Here is a 23,323-nt window from a genome sequence, read left to right on the forward strand (position 1 = left end):
AGAGCAGAATACAGTGGCACTATTACTTCCCTTGATCTAGATGCTATACTCCTATTGATGCAGCCCAGAATTGCATTGGCTTTTTTAGCTGCCGCGTCACACTGTTGGCTCATGTCAAGTTTGTGGTCAACCAAGACTCCTAGATCCTTTTCACATGTACTGCTCTCAAGCCAGGTGTCACCCATCTTGTATTTGTGCCTCTCATTTTTTTTGCCCAAGTGCAATACTTTACATTTCTCCCTGTTAAAATTCATCTTGTTTGTTTTGGCCCAGTTCTCTAATCTGTCAAGGTCGTTTTGAAGTGTGATCCTGTCCTCTGGGGTGTTAGCCACCCCTCCCACTTTGGTGTCATCTGCAAATTTGATCAGGATGCCCTTGAGTCCATCATCCAAGATCTCCCCAGAAGCCACCCCAATGGATTCTGCCACCTAAGGCAGCTGCCTCAGTTGCCTCATGGACAGGCCGGCTGTGGCCCAAACTCTGCTCCAGGCAACCTCCACTCAAGAGTTTCCTCCTAGGCCAGGATCCAGCCACATCTCCCTAGTCACATGGGGACGGAGAGGCTGCCATGCACCTTCCGTGATGCGGACGGAGGCTTCGCTGCTCTGCCTATCGCGTCCAAAAGGGAAAGGGGCCGGGTCAGAGACCCCCTCCCCTAGCAAAGGATAGGAGAAGGGCCTGCGTGTATCTGCCGTGTGCTTGGGGCTGGCTTGTGGCTAAGGGGGTCATTCAAAGGGTGTCCCGGCCTTCCCACCCACCCGAATATACCCGCAAAGAAGGCCCAGTGGTTCTGACCCCCCCACGCTCCAACTTCTATGATCCTTGCCAAATGCGACAGGAGGAATGGCTGGCAGCAAATTAAGGAAACAGACAAAAAACTTTATGGGTTTCTTCCTCGCTCGACAAACTCTTAAGTCACATCCACCCAAGGACAGAATCAGGAGTAGCTCCAGGGGGGCTCATAGGGGGGCGTTTGGGGGTTTGTGGCCCTCCCTGGGAAGAATGGGGGGGGGGGAGCTGGCAGGGGGCAAGAGCTGGAGAGGAGTTGGTGCCAGCTTTTGCCCAGGGAATAAGGGGTATAATTCACATGCCCACAGATAACGTGGGGAGGGGGGGGGTCATTGCATGCACAGCTCACCTCCTTGCAAACTCCAGGAAATGCCCCCATAATTTTTCTCTCTCTGGCATCTAAAGCTCACCTTTCCCATTAAAGTAAGACTCATTCGGACAACCTCCAGCTTCCACTTTGTATGTGGGCATGCATGGATCCATGGAGAGAGGGACGAGCTGCGTTGACTGCGGCCCCCGGGCAGGGGACAGGGTCTTCCAAAAGGGGCATTCTGGCAACTGGGTGGGGAGAGGCCCGGGTTACCCGGCCAGACCCCTCCCACTCCTGGCTGGGGGCAAACACTGCCCCTCCCCTCCCCTGCCAGCACCCTGCTGCTCACCAACTGCTGCTCCTAAGCCGCCCCCCAATCTCCCAGTGGCAACTGGGCCTCTATAGGCAGCAGGTGGTGGCAGGTGGTGCCAGGGTTGGTTTTGCCTGAAGTGCCCCTCTCAGCTGGGCGGCGAAAGGGAAGGGGGGAGGCCCAGCAGGGCAGCCCTGGAGCTACTCCTGAGTCGCAGCCCCACCTGCCGGGGGAGGGGGGCACCCGCAATTAACACAAGGGAGGGGCGGGTGCTGCCTGGCAGAGCCGCCCAAGGGGCAAGCCACTGGCGCAGCTCACATGCCCGCCAACCTTCCACCGCTCTTGAAGTTGCTCTGGCTGAAGGTGGAGGCCACCGTCCCATCCACCGTCTCAAAGGTGATCTCCTGCTGTATCTGCAGCTGCTGCTGGCGTCCTGGCGCTATCCTTCGGACAGAAGGCACTGAGAGAGAGAGAGAAATCATATGAAAACGATGTATCTAACCCCGAGGAAAATGGCTAAAGTGTACAAAACAAATTCTGAAATGCGTTGGAAATGCAAAGAGAAAAAAAGGCACTTTCTGTCATATGTGGTGGGCATGTACCGGGGTACATTGGTAAAGGCTTTCTGGGAGATGACATATAATGAGTTAAAGATGCATTTGTCAAAAAACCAGAAGCCTTTTTACTAGGTATAATAAGTGAAGAGGTCCCAAGAGAAGATAAAAGACTTTTTATGTATGCAACGACGGCAAGAATGCTACTAGCCCAGAGATGGAAGGAAAGAGAAGTACCAACAAAAGAAGAATGGCAGGTGAAATTGATGGAGTATACGGAAATGGTGAAACTGACGGGGAAGATCCGAAACCAGGAAGATCAAGTATTTTCTAAAGACTGGAGTAAATTTGTAATTTATTTAAAAGACCACTGCAAACGGTTAAAATCTTTGGCAGGGATGTAATGACACTTGTAATGTGGCATTTTTTAAAATGGTAATTATGGTTATATAATAGATAGATAAGGGTAAAACATGCAGTAAATTTAATCTTAAAGATGGAACCCATGGAGGAAGGTCTAAGAACTCTGTATTTTAATGTTTGAAATGGTTTTGTTTTATATGTATACAATTTTTCAAAAAATAAATAAAAAAATAATTAAAAAGAGAGAGAGAGAGAGAAGCAACAGCTGTTTGTGCTTTCTGCTGCCGTACGATTTAAAAGGTAAAGGTAAAGGTACCCCTGCCCGTAAGGGCCAGTCTTGACAGACTCTAGGGTTGTGCGCCCATCTCACTCAAGAGGCCGAGGGCCAGCGCTGTCCGGAGACACTTCCGGGTCACATGGCCAGCGTGACAAAGCCGCATCTGGAGAGCCAGCGCTGCACACGGAAACGCCGTTTACCTACCCGCTAGTAAGCGGTCCCTATTTATCTACTTGCACCCGGGGGTGCTTTCGAACTGCTAGGTTGGCAGACGCTGGGACCGAACAACGGGAGTGCACCCCGCCGTGGGGATTTGAACCACCGACCTTTCGATCGGCAAGCCCTAGGCGCTGAGGCTTTTACCCACAGCGCCACCCACGTCCCACGCCATGCAATTTAGCAACTGCAATACAGTCTTTGCTAGATCCATGCTCAAAGCACCCCTGCGGAGTGGGGATTCTCTTATTTGGCCCATTCCGCAGCTCCCGGCTGGCACCGTCCCCCACGGATCACGGCCCCCCGAGTCCGATTCCAGCCCCTCTTCCCTGGTGCCCAGGTGCCAGTGTTTCCCCCAGCCCAGGCGTGCTTAGAAGACTCACATGCATAGGGCGAGGCGCTGACGTCGGCATAGGCAGAGCGGGCTCTTTCCATCCTGTTCCCCAGGGGGGGCCGGGGATACTTCAGGACTGACAGGGGAGGGAAGCGAGAAGGCCGGTCAGCCCACCACCGAAAGGCCCTGAACCTGCTCCTCCTCCTCCCCTTCCCCAATGGCCACCTGCTTGCTCACTCATCTGCCTCTTGCTCCAGCAGGAGAGGCAGTGTGGTGTAGTGGGTAGAGTTGGCACACTAGACCGGGGAGACCAGGGGAGAGATGAGATACGCTGCTTGGAGCCCCGGTTTTAATTCTGCTTCAAGCCAGTCGTGGAAAAAACTCATCAATAGAGAGAGACAGAGCTAGAGGCCAGGTCCTTGTGTGGTTGAAGCCCCTGGCAGAAGGGCAACTGGACCCCCAAGAGGACTGCCATAGACGTGCCCACTGCCCCCACAGTGCCGCACCTGTGAATTCCCTCTGGAGGGCGAGGGAGCGCTCGAGTGCTTGGGAGTCCACACGGCCTTTGTAGAGGACGCCATTGACACCAAGGATGTCCACCTCGGTCTGAAAGGGGGACAAAGGCTGTGAGAGATGAGCCAAGCCAAGACCCAGTAAGGGCAGGGCGGAGTGTGGGCAAAATGAAACAAATGGAGGCAGGGCCTTTCCAGCGTTGGCCCCTCCAGAGAGGTCGGCCTACACAATGACCTTTTTAGGCGCCGGGTGAAGACAACGGCAGCCATAAATATTTCTTTCCACTGCTTTTTGCTGGTTTAGGTTTTTAGTTTCAAGTTGCGTTTTATGGGGGGTTTTTAGTTTTTACTCGTAAGCCACCAACAGGGCATTTATCACTAGGTGGCATATAAATATTGGGAATCAGGAAACAAACGGACCCAACCCAGGCCCAGATACCAGCTCAGATCTCTTGAAGAAAGCGTTACCACCAAATGCCTTCACAGAGGAGGAGAGAAGGATCCGCAGTCGAACCTCCATGTTCAGTGACATTCTGGCAGTTTTGGGGGCTTTGGCTTTTCAGCTGGGCTTTCCGGCTTCTTGGCCAGCCCTGCCTGGCCACCAGCAGAAGGCTGGACTAGATGGGCCTTTAGTGCCCCAGATCCAGCGGGGCAACCCTTAGGTGCTGTGGTCCTTCAGGCAGATCTCCCACCCTGCACCCAGCACCCTCCCCCTGGCAGGCGGCTCGAGGTGGCCCAGCGGCCGCTCACGTTGTCGTAAGTGATGGCTGTCGGGTCTCCGTAGGGGTAGATGGTGGTGAGGTCCTGGGATCGGGTCAGGCGTTTGATGCTGCAGGCTTGGTGGTGGGCCTGGCACTGCCAGCAGGTGTGCGGGGGCTGGGCGCCACTGGCCTCGCTCGCCTCCCCATCCCTGAGGAAAGAAGACCAGGCCGGGGGGCTCAGCATCAAGGGCTCAGCATCAAGGGACAATGCCTTAACAGGATGCTGGCTACAAACCTCGTTTCACTGAACTACAGTGGCGTAGCGTGGGTTGTCAGCACCCGGGGCAAGGCAAGTAATTTGCGCCCCCCCCCCGCTGCACTGTCCCTCCCCCAGATAGTCCCTCGCTCTCTCTCCGCACCGCACCGCACGCCTGGCACCCCCCCCCCACAGTGGGCAGCGACCCGGCGGCTCGGATTGGATTCGCACAGCCAGCACTGCAGTGAGAGAGAGTGAGTGAGCCAGGTAGGGGCAGAGAGCTGCGAGTGCGAGCGCGCCCCCCCCAGATGTTGCGCCCAGTGCGCCCGGCCCCCCCTGCACCCCCCACGCTACGCCACTGCTGAACTATTCAGTTTCCTCAGAAGGAAATAGAAAAATCATAAACCTTAAATGGCCAAAATTCACAGGAAGAATGTAAAACTCCCCAAAATTCTGAAGTATTATAATCCTAGCTCAACCTAGGTGAAGCAAAACACAGCAATAAAGCATTAAAGACTCAAAGGTACAATTTCTAATACAGTGGTACCTCGGGTTAAGTACTTAATTCGTTCCAGAGGTCCGTTCTTAACCTGAATCTGTTCTTAACCCGAAGCACCGCTTTTGCTAATGGGGTCTCCCGCTGCCACTGCTGCCGCGTCGCCGGAGCACGATTTCTGTTCTCATCCTGAAGCAAAGTTCTTAACCTGAGGTAATATTTCTGGGTTAGCGGAGTCTGTAACCTGAAGTGTCTGTAACCTGAAGCATATGTAACCTGAGGTACCACTGTACTGAATGTACAAAAAGGGTTTGAAAACCTAAATCGCAAGTTTTAGACAAAGCCCAACTTAGAGGAAGCAAAGGACAGTAATAAGGAGTTGAGGACTCAGCTTTGAAAATTCTAGCGTTGCCTTTACAAAAAGGTTTAAAAAACCTAAATGGCACAAATTCAAAGAAAGGAATACAAGATAAGCTGTTTCAGACTTTAAACAAACTCCAGAACAGGGCTGAAACATTCCCATGGTCTAGATGTTACTGTTGATGTTAAATGGTCATTTAAGGTTTATGATTTTTCTATTTCCTTCTGAGGAAACTGAATAGTTCAGTGAAACGAGATTTGTAGCCGGCATCCCATTAAGGCTTTGTTCAATTTTAGGTTTTTCTGATTTTTCCCATAAACTCTTTGATTTGTATTATTTAGTTTATTTTCATAAGATAATATTTCCAGTCAATTACTTTTCGTTTCAGGGATTTTCACGGTATTTCATTTGTTTTGTGCAATTTCTTGGTTCCTTGACTAGTCCCCTGGGCAATGGCACTCACCAGAGAGGTGCCGGAACTGAGTTCCTGTGAGTTCCCCCTGAGAGAAAAACGCCCTGACTCTGGGGACAGAAGGGACCCTGGAGAGAGGCTGGCCACCAGAAACAGGAAGGTAAAATACATTGAACCAGAGAGGCTGAGGGCTTCTCCAAACTTTCTCTTGTCTCACTGCCTTTCCTCCAGGAAAAAACTGCTCTTTAGGGCTCAATCGGACGGAACTCATGGCAGCTGGGTTTTCCAAAGGTTGCTGTTTGTTCTGGTTTAAAGGGAGAGGCGTGGGACGAGGCGGAAACTGCTCAGACCCATGTCTAGAAATCACAGATGAAGTGCAAAACTGCCCAGACGAGGGTTGCCTTATTTCAAGAAGTATCCAGATACAAAAAGCTGTTGAGCTTTTTTTTGGGGGGGGGGGGGGACTGGGCATTTCGCCGATTTTTAGAAATTTCCCCCGAATGGTAATTTTGCCACTGGAGTCCTGGATATGTCCGGGGGAACCTGGACATATGACCTGGGAGAAGTGGATGCCTGCCGCACTAGATTTGGGGTGGGGGGTGGTTCCTCTGCACAGGGCGCCAAGCCAAGGGGGTGCAAAATCGAGAACATCCTTAATTGAGAAGATCCATTTGAGGGAGCCATATCGTGAAAGATTACCCTTAAGTTTGGTTGAGCCCCAATTCTGCCTGCCCCTGATTTCAGATGCAGAAAGGGCCCAGGCCTCCTGTCCCTCCCCCCTTAGCATCCCTCCGAGTGGGGTGATCAGCAGGGCTCCCCAACCGCGACTCCCACCCCCCCATCACAGTGCCCCCTCCTCACTTCCTCTGCAGCCGTGTCAGGTGTTCGTAGCCGCTGGCACTAGCCGGACGACGACGTGCGCTGCCCTTCCGCATGGTCACCATGTGTCTGCAAAGAAGAAAAGATAGGGGGGTGAGACGGGGGGGGGGGGGGGCTGTTAGAATTCCTGCTCCGTGTCTGCAGTCATGGGATTGTTGTCTATCACATGACAGTGTACATTTTGACTCCACAGAGTGGGAAGTGATGGAGACAGGATGGAGACAGAAGTGGGACTATTGTCCTTTGTTCTTTTTCTTTGCTGTCTGATGCTAGAGAGAGGGGGGAGCCATGTTGCAGTGCTCCGTGGGTGTTTATATGTAAATAAAGTAGATTAGCCAAAATGCTGAGTTGCTGAGGTCTGTCACGCGCATGATGCGCAAACTCTGCGGATCCCTAAGTGTGCCGATGTCTGTTGGCATCGGTCGCTGTGATGTTCGGGTTGAAGAAAACCTTTGAAGCTCCCGAACTATCGACCAGGAGGGAGAGAACATGCCAGTCGGGCATGTGTCCCTACCAGGGTCCTACTCGAGTGTAGGCTGAACTCCTGACAGGCCCAGGGCTGCCTCCCCCACAAAGCAGCCTCCCTCCTCCCACCCTGCAAGGTACCAAGGGGTTCTGTACTCACGGCCCGGTCATCATGGTCACTGGCCGGTCGCAGGAGATGCACTTCACTCTCTCAAAGAGCTGTCTGAAAAGCACAAAGAGACCCGAGTTGACCACCTGAGGAAGGAAGTCCTTTTACCATCCATCTTCCATGGAATAACCCTGAAGATGTCTCACGTGGCAGCTTGGGTGGGGGTCAGCACCCGCAGAGCCGGCAGAAGAAGCCAGCCCCCTTGGAGGTGAGCCTTTCATATGTCATTATATTTGTACTTCAAGTTTGATTTGGTAAATCTCCCCTGGAAAGGATAATGTTTGATGCAACCGGTCTGGGAAAATTAATGAGCAGACACCTAGAATTGATTTCATCAGAACTGAGGGAAGATGGCAGCTGCCAGCAGCGAAAAGACTTTTGGATTGATTCGGCAGAAATACCAGCGTGTGAGGAGATACTGCAAATGGACGGGGAATCATACACATAAAATTCACACGGAAACATATCATTGTTTACTTCATCTCGCTTGTGGGAACAACTCAGAGGCTGCGAAAGAAGGAATGTTAACAACAGGGAGATTTAAAGGAACTATTGGAAATGACTATCAAAAGCAGTAGAGATATGAGATGCTCAGAGCCGCCCCCTGAACTTGAAGCATGGGAAGTCCCAATAAAAAAATTATAATTCGGCAGAATATTTTGATTATGTATATGTATAATTTGGAATATTTAAAGTGATTGGATTGGATTGTTAAAATGGAAAACTTAATAAAAATGATTAAAAAGAAGAAGAAGAACAAGCCAGCCCCCTTGCCAGCCTGCACTCTGCCACTCGGGCATCTGTCCCAAGCCCTGTATCAGGAAAGTCCCTTCCCAGAGCGACGGTGAGGGCTCTGAGGACCACGGGGGGTGGCAGGCAGAAAGTGACAAGAGGCTTGCTTTCTACATATGCAGAGACTGAGGCGAGCCCCTCTCGCCCTGGAATGCAAGTCGTAAATTCCCAGGAAGGGCAGGAGCTTTCAGACACACTCTCAGGGGAGGAGAGGCAAACTGGACAGTCTGATCATGAGTCTCCTCAGACTAGGAGGATGAGCAGAGTTCAGGCTTGGTGTCAGGCCAATAGAAGGCAGAGCAGATGGCGTATATCCTGTTGGAAAAGAGTCCACCCTCCAGTGGGCTCAACTGACCCATCAAGTAAGGAAGATTGAGCTGTGTGCTCGGACTGAACTACTGTGTAAATACCAATAAATCAGAAAGTTATAAAACCACCAGCCTTGGTGTGAGAGGGAGATCATAAATCCTGACACCCCGCAAGCCTTGAGGTAGATTTGCAGCGGTGCTGCAAAAATAAACAAAAAATACTTACAAAAATGTATAAATTATTAAATAATATACAAATAGATCAAGGAATTAAAAGTAAGAATTGTTGGGATACAGCCAGGGAGACAAAAGTCATCATGCCCCCACGCTGTCTCCGGACGTCCATCGACCTCCCGTAGAAACGCAATATCAATCAATTAGCGACACGAGCTTCAGAAATAGCTTGCCACATTCCAGAGCTGGTGCACGCTCTATCAGCATACTTTTGCACAGCGAAAGATGCACTCAGGAGAGCATATTTACAAGTTTATTCAGAGTTGGTCAGAACAAAGAAAAAAACATGACTGCCTGCTTCAGTGTCTCAGACACAGAGAGAAAACGAAAGCACATACAAAACATAAACTTCCTGTGAACAGGAAATACGCAGACTCTGTGACTCACAAAGCCTGCTCCCTTTTTTAAGGTGGAACGGAAATATCCTAACAAGAATATGTTAAGGTGGGATCAAGATTTGGGTTATGAAATTGAATACAAAGATTGGGTTAAATTGTGGACAAAAAAATATAAATTTTACGGCTTATTATCAATCGAAATAAAATTTCATGAAGATGCATCATAGATGGTATATGTCGCCAGATAGGTTGCCAAAAATGAAAAAAATCGGGTGATAATAAGTGTTGGAGGTGTAATAGAATGATTGGAACATTATACCATATGTGGTGGTCATGTCTGGAAATTAAGAAATATTGGAATATGATACATGAGGAAATTAAAAAGCTAATAAAAACATCACATAATAAAAGAGCAGAATCATATTTATTAGGAATTTTGAATGGTGACATCCTGAATTACAAAATTAATATTTTCTTGTACGCGACAACAGCAGCGAGAATGTTAATAGCCAATAATTGGAAAGGGTATTACGTTCCAATCAAAGAAGAATGACTGAATAAATTATGCGAATACTTGGAATTAGCAAAGCTGACTGATTTGACAAGACAATAACCAAAAAATATAATCCAGAAACAATGGAAATGTTTAAATGATTATTTATGTAGACAAAGATTAAGCGCAAGGTATTGGTAGTGTTTAGAATAGATTTATGAAAGATTTAGAAAACTTATTGATTAGAATATTTGTGTGAGATTGTACGGGAAAAATACGGAATTACAGATACAATTTTGCTTAAAATGTATATAGGAAGTGCAGTATAAGTGATGGAAGTCAATCAATGAAATTTTATTATTGAGATATTTGTAGAATACGGTAAATTTGGAAGAAATTCTTCCAATTTTTCTTCTTCTTTTTCTCCTTATTTTTTCTTTTTCTTTTTTCTTTTCTTCCTTTTTTATTCTTTTTTATATATGTCTGAAATATATATGTATGTATGTATTTGGAGTATTTTGCTTGTATTTTGTAATAATTATGTTAAATAAAATTTATTTTTTTAAAAAAATGAAAGTTATAAAACCGCCAGCCTGCTGTGTCTTGGTGTGAGAGGGAGATCATAAATCCTGACACCCTGCAAGCCTTGAGGCAGATTTGCAGCGGTCCTGCAAAAATTAGTGGCAGCTGGCACTGCAGAGGGGATGCCCTTGCCCCGCCTCTCACGACGATGAAGATGCTCAGCCCCAGCTTCCCTGCCAAACAACCACCCCCCCACTCACTTCTTAAAGCCAGCGGCACTGTCTGCGTCAAAGCGGGGGCCCTCGCTCAGGTACTTCTTGATGACCTGCCACACCTGCTCCAGCTGCCGGCTCAGAGGGTCCAGGGCCATGCGGTCCAGCTGTGGGGAGGTGGCAGGAGTGAGCCAGTGGTCAGTCGCACTGTGCACGTTGGAGTTAACGCTTTATTAGCAAGGCCAGGATCCGCACAGACTTGGCGGAGTGTCTGGCCAAATGAGCACAGCAGCTCATCCACAGGAGGTCTTGCCCCTCCCCACGGATCAGCGGCCGAGACTAAAGGTCGAGATGATGTACGCATTTTAACAACAACGTCCCCACATCTGACTACGTCTCCTCCTCTCCAGGGTTTCCCCCAGCAATCTAAGACTATGCCTGTGTGAAGCTAACTTCTCCGCCCTCTTCATGCCTCTCCTGGTTCTGGGAGACCAGAAGGGAGGAGAGATTGTTGCAGCAGGAGGGGGAGACCCCTGTGCCTCTTCACCAGCCAGACTCATCTCTGCCTCTTGGCCTCCTCTCCTGTTTCAGCTTCTGCCTCTGATTCTCCCAGCTCACACAGCCCTGTTCCTTCATCTGACACCTCCTCCCAGTCTTCCCCCTCTGACCCCTCAGCATCATCCCACTGCCACTAGCTGGGCTCTGAGCCTTCGTCCCTTGGGGGTTCCCCAGCTACTTCCTCCCACTATTCCTCTGCGTCCAACCAGCCCATGACACCAGGCAAGGAACGCCAGGAGGTTTTGAGCCCTAGGAATGCAAGCTGGAACTTTGCCCACCACTAAGGATGTCTGCCAGGGCTGGGCCACCCAGGAGGCAGACAGAGACATTCGCCTCCAAGGAGCACTTCCTTGGGCGCACCTCTGCTGCCGGAGAAGCAACTAAGGTGGTTTCCGGGTTCTGGTGAGATCTCGCAAGAGCTGTGCGAAATCACACGGAGGCCTCCGCTCTCACAAGGTCTTGCTGGAACCCGGAACCCACAGGATCCCAGTAAGCGAGGCTTCAGCCGGGCTGCCCCTGATGCCCGCCTGCGCTTGGTGGCTCTGCCGGGAGGGCGTCACCTTGCAGTCCATGTCGGTGAAGAGCTTCTCCAGGGCCTTCTGCCAGTCCTTGTCCTGCAGGGACATCTTTTGCAGCAAGTCCTGCATCATCTCGCTCAGCTGGTCAGTGGCCGACTGCAGCTCCCCATGGTTCACCTTGGCCTCCAGCTGGCTCTTGTCGGCTTTCTGCGGGGAGAAGCAGCAAGAGCCTCCCCAGTGCCCTCCAGCAGCAGGGGGGCCAAGGAAGACAACCCTCCCCTGGAGGCTAAGCTCTCAGAGTGGGAAGGGCCCCGTCACTCCGACCATGCGCCTCCCCTGGAGGCATGAGCCCCCTCCCAGCTCCAGGTGGTCCACTTACCACGCTCATCTCTTCCTGGATCAGGGCTTTGTCTGCCTTAGTGACATCCAGCTGCTCCAACATGATGCGCATGGTCTGTGCACAGGAACAGAAGCCGCACTTGAAACCGGCATTTATGCCCCGAGATTATTCGGAACACACGTGTGTGTGTCCAGGCACCGGGGATTTTTGCACAAGTTTTAAAGTGATATTTTTCATTATAAAAAGGTAAAGGGACCCCTGAGCATTAGGTCCAGTCGCGGACGACTCTGGGGTTGCGGCGCTCATCTTGCTTTATTGGCCAAGGGAGCCGGCGTACAGCTTCCGGGTCATGTGGCCAGCAGGACTAAGCCACTTCTGGCGAACCAGAGCAGCGCACAGAAATGCCGTTTACCTTCCTGCCAGAACGGTACCTATTTATCTACAGTGGTGCCCCGCAAGACGAATGCCTTGCAAGACGGAAAACCCGCAAGACGAAAGGGTTTTCCGTCTGCAGAGGCGCTTCGCAAGACGAATTTCCCTATGGGCTTGCTTCGCAAGACGAAAAATGACGAAAAATTTTGAATTCCCCCCCCCCCCGCTCCAAAACCCCTTTTCCTGAAGCGCAAAGCTGCTAAAAGCATTTTAGCAGCAAAACCGCTAATCCCCCAAGCCTTAGAAAGCTGTTTTTAGCCCTTAAATTGTCAATAGCGCTAATAGTGCTAGTCCGTCAATGGGCTTGCTTCGCAAGACGAAAAAACCGCAAGACGAAAAGACCCGCGGAACGGATTCTTTTTGTCTTGCGAGGCACCACTGTACTTGCACTTTGATGCGCTTTCAAACTGCTAGGTTGGCAGGAGCAGGGACCAAGCAATGGGAGCTCACCCCGTCGCGCGGATTCAAACAACCGACCTTCTGATCGGCAAGTCCTAGGCTCTGTGGTTTAACCCACAACGCCACCCACGTCCCTTTATTTTTCATTATACAATATAATAAAAAACCCAATCTAAGCAAGAATAAAACAAAAAGAGAGAAGAGGAGGTAAAAAAAAAAGCAAAGCCCTCTCTCAGGGGTAAATCTTAACCTTTGCCTCACCCAAAAGGGGTGGACCCTCTTAGATCTTCCCTTTATTCTCCCAGCTTCCCACCCTGGGAGATCTTCCCTGCCTCTCACACAGGCATTGGCTGGCAGCAGGGTAGTTGATCCAGTGTATGCTGGCCATGAAAAAGGCAAATTCCAGCTCAGACCGCATGGCTTGTAAAAGCCATTTTTGTGTTTCTATATAAATAATATAGGAACTTTCACCACTGAACTAAACCAAGTTGTACTGCCTGTGTTTTCTGGCTGATGTATGGAAAGGTGCTTGAAATAGACCTTTGCAGAGTATGTAAGTAAACCATTTTCAACTCACCCAATGTATGATCTTTTTCTACGCTAGGCGAAGAGAGGAACTTCAGAAGAGACTTAGAAGGGCACATTGTAACAGCCTATATAATATCTCCAAATTTTGCTGTATATTTTGTGGTTTTAAAACTCTGCTGGGGCTCTCTTACCAAAGAGTACTTGCCCCAAATTTGGATCCTGCCATCCAGGAATCTCCTTTTATACCCTATATCCCCCTTGCCATCAGCAGTGATGGCTATCGATAGCTACTAGCTAGATGGAGCCCCTTCTGATTTTCTTACAGAGTTTCCCAGGTGAGTGACGCTGCTCACCTGGATGTCTGAGGTGCTCTTCATCAGCCTCTCCATGCCCGTCTGCAGCTTCTCGCACTGATCCTTCAGTATCTGCATCTGATCCATGGTGCCCTTCAGCGATTCTTTGCCCTGGGGAAGACAAGCAAAGGAGCTGGGAGACTCAGCAGCTGCACCCTTGGGTGCTACCGGGTGCACACCCACCTGGCAGGCAACAGCTGGGTGGTGTGGAGGACCTTCTTGAGCGCCCCCTTCCCCTCCTACCCCATGCTCCAAAAGTCACCTTCTCAGCTTGACTTTGGATCCAATTTATTCGCTCTAGCAGAGACTCCATTTCAGGTGGTTCTCCAGAAAGGCCTGCAAGCAGAGAGAAGGTTCACAGCTGGGCTGCCTCATCCTCCAAATTTCTGGAGGAGAGAGCAAGTGATGGCTCCTAGTCACCCTGCCCTCCACAGTCAGAGGCAGCCACACTTCTGAATCCCAGTGTCTGGAAACTGCAGGAAGGAAAAGTTGCTCTTCTATGTGGGATGTGATACGTAAGTAGCAATCAAGTACAACATTCCTTGTTTTCCTAGAGTGGACATGCAGGGGAGTGTTTGGTCCAGCCAGTTGAAAACTTCCTGTTTCCTCCTGGCTGGAACGTACTTCCTTTGCATGTGACTAGAGGTGGGTGTGACCTTACCTGTCCAGGTAACAAAAGGAAAAGGCACACAGCACCCTCTCTCTTTTTGACTTCCTCCATCATTGGAGCAGGGACGCGGGTGGCGCTGTGGGTTAAACCACAGAGCCTAGGACTTGCGGTTCGAATCCCCGCGAGACGAGGTGAGCTCCCGTTGCTCGGTCCCTGCTCCTGCCAACCTAGCAGTTCGAAAGCATGTCAAAGTGCAAGTAGATAAATAGGTACTGCTCTGGCAGGAAGGTAAATGGCATTTCCGTGCACTGCTCTGGTTCGCCAGAGGCGGCTTAGTCATGCTGGCCACATGACCCGGAAGCTGTACGCCGGCTCCCTCGACCAATAAAGCGAGATGAGCGCCGCAACCCCAGAGTCGGCCATGATTGGACCTAATGGTCAGGGGTCCCTTTACCTTTATCATTGGAGCAGCATTTTAGCTAGAGATGCTCTGTTGGCTTCCAGAGGACACTGGGATTATCTCCACATGGGATAGATCCACTTTGTAACTAAGTCTGCCTTCTGGGATCCAACTGTAAACTGATAATGATGTGAGTAAACTTCTTTTATATACTTTGCACAAGATTGTGGTGTGTACATTCTTTTAAGAGGGCTATAAGGAGACTTACCAGGTCCCTAATATTGAGAGGCTTAAACAAGCCTGCAACCAGCTATCTGCTGTGCATTTAACAGGGGAATGTAATACTCTGCTAAGTGAAGGAACTTGCTAGCGCAAGTTAGGAAGGATATTAATGAACAATGCATCCTCTCCTGCCTCCCTGAACATCCCCCACTGCTCAGGTCCTGCTTACTGGTTTCGCTGTGGGGCACCTGGTTGGCCACTGGGAGAGCAGGAGGCTGGGCTGGATGGGCCATTGCTCTGACTCCTGAGAAGCCAAGGTAACTGTAACAGAGGGTGCCTCTGGGCATGCAGAGAGAGCATCTCCGCACTTGGCCCCTGAGCTCGGCTCCAGACCACCCCACCAGCTGATGAGAAAAAGAAGAGGAGAAGGAGGAGTTTGGATTTGATATCCCGCTTTATCGATACCCGAAGGAGTCTCAAAGCGGCTAACATTCTCCTTTCCCTTCCTCCCCCACAACAAACACTCTGTGGGGTGAGTGGGGCTGAGAGACTTCAGAGAAGTGTGACTGGCCCAAGGTCACCCAGCAGCTGCATGTGGAGGAGCGGGGAAGCGAACCCGGTTCACCAGATTACGAGTCCACCGCTCTGAACCACTACACCGCACTGGCTCTCTGGGGTGGGTGGGTGTGCCTTGCAATTCCGCCCCGGATGTGTTGGTGGGGCCTCTGGGTCAGAAGGTGTCAGCCCCAACTGGGTGCTGCTCCCCACACCCAGTATATGTCTATTCCTTCCCATTGCCAGGCTTGGGGTGGGTGTGGGGTCGCCCAAGGACTCACCCCGAAGGCCGGCTTGCTTCATCTGCTCCTCCAGCTGAGTGATTTGGGCCAGGAGCACTTCGTGCTTCTCAGGCAGCTGTCCCAGGGTAGCCAGCACTTCCCGGGACGACTTCTCCAAGCCCTCTGGGTCGGTGTGGGTCTGCAACACAAGCACATGTGTGGGAGAGACCGTGGAGGGGAAACCGGGGTGGGCGAGCTGAGAACGCCTGCCTTGCATGCAGAACGTCCCGAGTTCAATCCCTAGGCTGGGAGAGACCCAGAGAGTCACTGCTGCCCACCAGAGCAGACAAAACTGGGGCGGGTGGAGCGAGGGTCTGACTGTTTGAGCCTTGAGTGAGAGCTGTTCAACAGTGAGCCAAACTCATGGAATCATAGAGTTGGAAGGGACCCCGGAGGTCATCCAGTCCAACCCTCTGCAATGCAGGAATCTCAGCCCAAGCATCCATGGCAGATGGCCACCCAACCTCTGCTTAAAAGCATCTCAGGAAGGGGAGCCCACTGTCTCCCAAAGGAGACCGTTCCACTGTCAAAGGGCTCTCACTGTCAGAAATTTCTGGCTTAAGGGCCAGATGTGGCAGCCCAGGAGAAGCAGGCTTCTGCGGAATAGCATGGCCTTTGCATGAACACCAGAGACATGGCTGCCTCAATGATGACATGGGTGGCCGTGGCAAGAGGAAGAGGCTTGGCCAGCCTTCCATGGACTGACCAGGGGGAGGGACCGAAGGAAAGGCCCCCTGCCCCCTGGAGGCAGCCACTTGAGCTGGCTGAGTTCCTTGACCTCCGGTGGCAAACGTAGACTCAAGTGGCATAGGGTTGCCATATTTCAAACGGTGAAAACCCAGAGAAAAAAAGTCGTTGAGCTCCCCCCCCCCCCCCGCCCCAGATACTCCTAGAGACAGCCTATATTTAAAAACGTAGCTCTTTTGGGGGGCGGGCGGTGTTATTGGGTTATTGTTTTGATTTCGGTCTTATATATTGTGGTCTTTTCTGTGAACCACCCTGAGACCTCCAGGTACAGGGCGGTATGTAAATAAAATAATAAATAAATATTCCAGATAAGTCTGGGAAATTCGGGACGTGTGGCAACCCTGGACTGGCAGGAGCTCTCAGGGCTGGTGGGCAGGGAGGGGTCTTCCCTGGCACTGCCACTCCCTTCTAGTGGAGGTGTGGCAAGGGGGAACCTTCTGCATGCCCAACAGGCATCCTGCGGCCTCTGCACTGAGTTTCTCCTCCCTCCCTTTTCTGCAGGGCTGCAGGATCTCATGCGAGGGCTGCCAGGGTGTGGGGGCTGGGCACCTGCCTTCCTGCCCCCCCCCCTCCGTCCCCCACACTCACCTTTCCCGTGAGCATCTCGCAGAGGGAGCTCCAGCGCACCAGGTCCGAAGCGTCTGCCAAGGAGCCCTGCATTGGGAAAGGGGCAGGTGAGGAGGACCTGCGTGGGAAAGGCCATCGCTCACGGCCCAGCCTGGGAGCGATAAAGGCTGTAAAGAAACCAGGGGACTCCTCCCACACCACACCACAGTCGGGCTCAGCTTGGCTAAGCGGTCATCCCGTATCGCCAGCCTCTGTGCATGAGCCACACGGAGCCACTTGTCTTGGTAGGGAGACTGGGCCCAGGGAGGGGCAGCAAAGCTCGCCCCTCTGCCCCCCATTGCTGCCTGTTCTGCTGAGCCACTTTGTGGAAAGGTCCCTGATTAATAATAATCATCATAATAATAAATTTATGGCTCAGGGCGGCTAACACCAGTAAAATTACAATGAAAACATAATAGGAAAAAAACAACCCAATTTAAAATACAGGTTAAAATGCAATTTAAAATGCAACCTCATTTTAAAAGTAGCCCATAGATCAAAACCATAAGGGGAGGGAAACCTAAGGGTCAGACTGAGTCCAAACCAAAGGCTCTGTCTTGCAGGCCCTGCGGAAAGATGTCAAGTCCCTCAGGGCGCTAGTCTCTTGGGACAGAGCGTTCCACCAAGTCGGGGCCAGTACTGAAAAGGCCCTGGCCCTAGTTGAGACCAATCTAACCACCTTGCGACTTGGGACCTCCAAAGTGTTGTCATTTGTGGACCTTAAGGTCCTCCGCGGGGCATACCAGGAGAGGTGGTCCCGTAGGTACGTGGGTCCTGGGCCGCATAGGGCTTTAAAGGTCAAAACCTAGGATAACAGCCACCTCCTGCATTCCTCACCTTCATTGCGCTGCTGGAAGCGCCCCCCCCCCTTGACTGCTATGATTTGGTACAGGTGCTTATTATTAAATTTCTATCCCACCCCTCCTCTCCAAGCGGACCAGGGCGGACGCCTGACGTTCCCCTCGCCTGCATCGATGCCCCTGCAGATAGCTGGGCCAGGAAGAACCAGGGCAGCGGCAACAAGAGGTGGCGGGGGGGGGGGTGTGTCAAGAGAGAGGCAAGGATAGCACAAGGATGGAAGGAGGAAGAAATCCCGACAAAAGAACAGTGGCAAGAGAAATTGATGAACTATGCAGAACTGGCTAAACTGACATACAAACTGTGAGATAAGGACAACTGTGACTTCAAAGAAGAATGGGAGCTTTGAAGAGACAACAAAATGAATTGGACTCCTCGGCAGGTTTTGAATAAACATACACAAATTTAGTGATTGATAACACGGTGGATAGATAATGTAAGAATTGAAATAATTTTATAATATGCAGAGAATAACTGCTGAGAAATCAGAGAGGGGAGCTTAGGGAAATCTGGGGGGGGGGTTGATGGGGAATGGGGGGGAAAGGGGGGCGATAATGAATATGATATGTTTTGATATACTGTTATGTTGAAATTGTTAATAAAAAATTTAAGAAGAGAGAGGGAGGGAGAGAGAGAGAGAGAGGTGTGTTGTGCTCAGAGCGAGCTGTGGGTGTCCTGGGCTCACATGCAAGGCTGGCTGGCCCCCCATCTAAAAGAGGGACAAAACCTGCCTCTGGGGAAGGAAGTGGGTCTGCCTGGAAACTGCAGGAGGGGAGAGGGCTGCTGTGCCTGTGGCTTTCCCAGAAGAGGCATCTGGCTGGCCCCTGTGAGAACAAGGACACTGGACTAGATGGGTCACTGGCCTAATTCAGCAGGTCCTTTTGACACTCTTAGGCTCAGAGCCAGCTTTGAGAAGAGCCACCTGGTTCCAGGAAGGTAGGTCAGGAGGCTGGAAGGAAGCCATCGCTCTTGTCCTGTGTTTCTTCTTCTCGGCTCCAAACACACCAGCAACATTTAAGGCTCCTGTCCAGCCTCAGCCCAGAGCAAAAGCATATTCTCCACTATTATGTACTGAGTTGAATAGGATCCAAAATGCAGCAGTCTGATTGGTCCTAGAACAATAGGATTCAGAATGCAGCAGTCTGATTGGTCCACAGGAGCCACCCAATCCAGCTCCAGGTGGAAGTGAATCTGCAACCTGATTGGCCTACAGGAGAATCCCGGAATTAGCCAATCACGTGGGGCCTATTGTGTAAATAATGTATATAAAGCAGACATTTGGGGGAACTTCTATTCCTCACTACTATGAGCTGAATAAAGAGCATGAAATCCACACTCGACTCCGAGTATATTTCATCCGCTTTTGTGATGTAGGGCAGGGCGGGTGGGAGTCAGGGAAGCTGCACTCACCAATTGCTCCCTGATCCCGTCCATCTTCCTGGCCTGCTCATCTAATCGGGTGAGCTGCTCCCTCATTTCGTCAACGTTGAGCTGTTTGTTTATCACATGGTTATTATGTAATAATGATAAGTGGTATCAACTAAGTGGTCTCTAAGCATCTTACATAAAAGCCGCAAGCCAAACAATGGCATTGAGAATTCCACATCCACACTCCCCCACCGTAACGCTCCGGAAGGGCACTGTGGGTCAGGAGGGCTCAAGCCCCCAAACCAGACCTTGGCTGAAACGGGTCCAGGGAATGAGTTTCCTCCAACAGCATCTGCAGCTGAACTGCTGCTACTTCATTGCCTTACCCCCAAAAAGCGTATTGGTGATCTGGGCGGCATTCGGAGCTGCACAGAGGTGGGCGATTTTGCCCTCAGAGTACCTTGCAAAATTGGCTCTGGGGGTTCCAGTCAGGCTCTCCAAGGTAGATGAATGAACCCCTGCATTGCTTGGAAGACCTCCATTGGGTGGATGGTTGAAGATGCAATGAAGGTGACAAAGAAGGCCACGTTTGCGGCCTCCCCTGCCAAGAACTACACGCTCTTAGGCGTGTCTGGTGGCCCTTGCAAGACTTGCGCCCCAGCCATCTTTGGGCCTGATCATGACCTCATAAACCAGGGGGCTGCCCCTGCTCTGGAGGGCTGGAGAGTGCAGCTGTGCCAATGGCCCACTGTGCCCTGCATTTCACACAGAATAGGTGGACTTGCTGCTGCTGCTGCTAATGATAATAATAATAAACAATAGTAGAAAGAGGGGCTCTGAGCATGTCCAGAGGGCCTCCCCATGCCAGCTGAGTAACCACAGTTGGGCTGTATATCTCTGAGAGGCACCTCTGGGGGCCTAGCCCAGGCAGGCTACATTCATAGGGTCCCCCTCGCTTTGAAAGAAAAATGCCCTCTGCCCCACTGCAAAATGCCCCTTCCTGGTGTTGTCTCCGTCTTCTGGGGGGACTCACTTTGGTGAAGTGCTCCTTCAGCTGCCCCAGCTCTCCTTGAAAGCCCTCTGTGGCTGTTTGCAGGGTGCAGATGTTGCTCAGCAGCTCCTGCAAGGTAGTCATGGCCTGGACAGGACAGAGAGGCAGTTAGTGACGGCTGGAACCAGAAGAAGACACCTAGGGAGACCATTGGCAGGAGGGCTGGGCAGAGCTGGCCATTGATAGGAACTATGGAAAGTGCACTCAGTCTACACACACACACACACACACACACATTTTCTGCAAAGCTCAGGCCCTCTCCTGTTCAAGCCACCCGTTTCTGCTCTTGGTCCTCATCCGCATGCAGACCTTTGAGTTCAGAAGTCAGATATGGACCAGGAATGGGGAGCCTAGGCCCTCCAGATGTTCTTGGGCCACAACGTCCCTGAAATGTGGCCTATGCTGGCTGGCGCTGATGGGAACCAGAGTCCAGCAACCTCAGGAGGCCTCACCCATCCCTGCCCTCAAGGCCTTGGCTACACCTTCCACAGGGTCAGGGCCATTTCCAGACCACCATCTGATCATGAATGGTGGCCCATTGCAAACATCACGGTCCCTTCTCTTTTGTGGGGCAGGGGGCCACATCCAGGTGTGCTGCGCCAGCTGCCCAGGAAAAAGAGGAAGGAAAGAAGGTGCCTTTCTTCTTTTGGGGAGACTCACCTTGGTCATCCCGGCCTCATTCATTTCCATCTTCTTCTTCAGCTGCATAATCTGCCACATGTCCTGGGCCGGCTGGGCAGCTCCTTGGCTGCGGGCCAGCAGCTCGGCGGTGGTGGGAGCCTCGTTCAGGAAATTCAGCTGCTTCTCGAGCGCCACAACCCTGTCGTGCAGCTGGTGGAAGATAGAGCTGGATTTCTTGGCCGGCTGGACCTCCTCAGAGGTCGCCACGCTTGTGGCCAGGTCTTTCGGGGGCTTGATGAAGTCCAGCTCATCGTCGGTGATTTCCTTCTTCATGTCTTTCAGGTGGAGGTGATCCAAGAGGCTGTGCAGGAATAAATGGAGGGCGTTGAAGTTGACATTGCCCAGTTCTGGCGTCCCAATGGCCAGGTTGATCAGCTCTGCAAAGGAGATGCTGTGGGTCATGATTCTTCCGGCGGACGGCCTCCAAAGAGCCGGGTATCGAGATTTCCACTCTGAGGTTAGCTAGTCGTCTTGGGGACGGGACAGCAACACAGCCCAGTAGGTTCAGAGTTAATCAGTCACTGGCAATGTTTATCCGGGGGGAAACAGCGTCAGGCTTGCTGCTCGGAGTTCTGCTCTGCGCGGAAAGTTTCTGCTGGTTGCTAGGAGATGCTGGAACACGGGGAGCTCTGGAAGATGGGCAGCGCAGGCAGGGAACAGGCCGAGCCTGGCGTGAATCACAGCGGTACTTGGATAGGAGCCAGATTAGCCACATACTCAAACAGCATTTGGTGCCAAGGGAAGGTGCTCATGGGAATGAGCGAGGGAGGGGGCTGGAAGATGGGGGGTGTTGTGCCTTGGCACCCTGGGAGCTGGGCGGAGGCTGGCAGGTTGCACTCCGTCCCCTGGTGCCCACCAAACTAGAGCCACTGGCAACTTCAAACCCAGCTGCTGCTCCTGGCGGAGGCAGGAAACCTTTTCCTTAATGTCTTTTTAAAAAATATATATATATACTTTTCAGGTTTATACATTTCATTAATTTTACAATCATTTTAACATTTCAAAGCTTGACTTCCTTCCCCCTCTTTCTGCGGTTCCTTAAATTTATTTTTTAATATCTTCTGCATATCCAAATTCATTTAATTTGCTCATTTAATTATCTACTTTAAGTATATACTCATATGAAACTGCAGGTTGTTACAATAATCCTGCCAGTGTGTTTATCTGTTTGCAATTTTTCTGTAAATATTCAATAAACAATTTCCATCCTTTTATTAAAAATTAGTTATCTTGATTTCTTATTCTTCAGGTAAGTTTCGCCATTTCTGCATATTCCATAAGTTTTTGTATCCATTCTTCCTTTGCTGGAACTTCCGCTTCTTTCCATTTTGGGGTGAGTAGCATTCTTGCTGCTGAAGTCGCAGACATGAATAAGTTTCTACACAATTTAGTTCAGTTAGTTCTATGTAATTTAGTTCAGAACCTGTAATTCTCAAGAGAAAAGCTTGTTTTGCTTTTTTACAAAGTTTATTTTAAACATCCTTTTCAATTCCATTATATATCATTTTCCTTAATGTCTTCAGAACTGTTTGGTTGATGAACTGCTCACCTTGCAATTGATCAGACCAGAAAACCAGAAATAAAATTAAAATATATACCCAAAGTAAGAATTTAAGAAGAAGCCGCTGGATGAGGCCAATGGCAGGATTTGAACACAAGAGCCCTCCCCAAGCCTGTGGTCTCCAGCATTGCTGCCTCTGACTGCGGAGGCGACAGAGGCATCGTGACTAGTAGTAGCCCTCAGCAGCCCTTCATTAATTTGCCCAGTCCTTTTAAAAAAGGATGTGGGTAGTGCTGTGGTTTAAACCACAAAGCCTAGAGCTTGCTGATCAGAAGGTCGGTGGTTTAAATCCCTGCAATGATGGGGTGAGCTCCCGTTGCTCGGTCCCTGCTCCTGCCAGCCTAGCAGTTCGAAAGCACGTCAAAGTGCAAGTAGATAAATAGGTACCACTCTGGCAGGAAGGTAAACAGTGTTTCCATGCGCTGCTCTGGTTCGCCAGTAGCGGCTTAGTCATGCTGGCCACATGACCCAGAAGCTGTCTGCAGAAAAACAGCCTCCCTCCGCCTATAGAGCGAGATGAGCGCGCAACCCCAGAGTCGTCCGCGACTGGACCTAACGGTCAGGGGTCCCTTTACCTTTTAAAAAGCCATCCAAGTTGGTCATTGCCACCTCCTGTGGCAGAGAGTTCCACAGATTCAGGAGAGATAAAGAAAGTCCTTCTTCATGCAGCGCAGAGTTAAAACTATGGAACTCCCTCCCACAGGAGGCAGCCTTTAAAAGAGGATTGGGCAAAATCATGGAGGCGGCTGGTAATGGCTGCTAACCGGGATGCAGAGGCGCTGCCTGGCCGGACCCTGGGACAACACAGGTGCTGGTCCTGCAGAGAAGGGCCATTGGCCTGATCCAGCAGGAGGATGTTCCCATGCTCGTAGGTTGTTAAAGAAACGAACAGCTGCTCCGTCTTGGTTGCTATTGCAGGTGAGGAGGGAATCGCAGAATCGGAGAGTTGGAA

At 50.9% G+C, this 23,323-nt stretch overlaps 2 protein-coding genes across 2 annotated transcripts in view; one reads left to right on the forward strand and one right to left on the reverse strand.

The window, feature by feature from the left end:
- The window catches only part of FSCN1 (fascin actin-bundling protein 1), a 333,406-nt gene that overhangs the window by 293,214 nt on the left and 16,869 nt on the right, over window positions 1–23,323 (forward strand). The window lies entirely within an intron of this gene.
- Window positions 859–21,510, reverse strand: LOC310664444 (uncharacterized protein C16orf96). The gene is made up of 16 exons (XM_083413639.1): window positions 20,790–21,510; window positions 20,112–20,216; window positions 19,117–19,201; window positions 16,835–16,900; window positions 15,500–15,638; window positions 13,694–13,767; window positions 13,432–13,542; window positions 11,759–11,833; window positions 11,422–11,586; window positions 10,352–10,470; window positions 7,396–7,458; window positions 6,753–6,839; window positions 4,416–4,575; window positions 3,660–3,759; window positions 3,203–3,289; window positions 859–1,869 (listed from the first exon to the last, which is right to left on the reverse strand). The coding sequence occupies exons 4-16, from the start codon at window positions 16,847–16,849 to the stop codon at window positions 1,724–1,726; spliced, it is 1,341 nt and encodes a 446-aa protein (XP_083269765.1). The 5' UTR covers window positions 16,850–16,900; window positions 19,117–19,201; window positions 20,112–20,216; window positions 20,790–21,510; the 3' UTR covers window positions 859–1,723.

This window comes from Podarcis tiliguerta, assembly GCF_965153285.1.
Source record: "Podarcis tiliguerta genome assembly, chromosome: 14".
Taxonomy (NCBI): domain Eukaryota; kingdom Metazoa; phylum Chordata; class Lepidosauria; order Squamata; family Lacertidae; genus Podarcis; species Podarcis tiliguerta.

Bases quoted from the DNA above. Each gene is read 5' to 3' on its own strand.
- LOC310664444 (XM_083413639.1), bottom strand. The intron at 13,543-13,693 runs GTGACTTTTGGA...TGTCTTCCCCAG, and splicing joins TCCAAAGTCAAGCTGAGAAG to GGCAAAGAATCGCTGAAGGG. The intron at 1,870-3,202 runs GTGAGTCTTCTA...TCTCTCTCTCAG, and splicing joins CAGCGCCTCGCCCTATGCAT to TGCCTTCTGTCCGAAGGATA.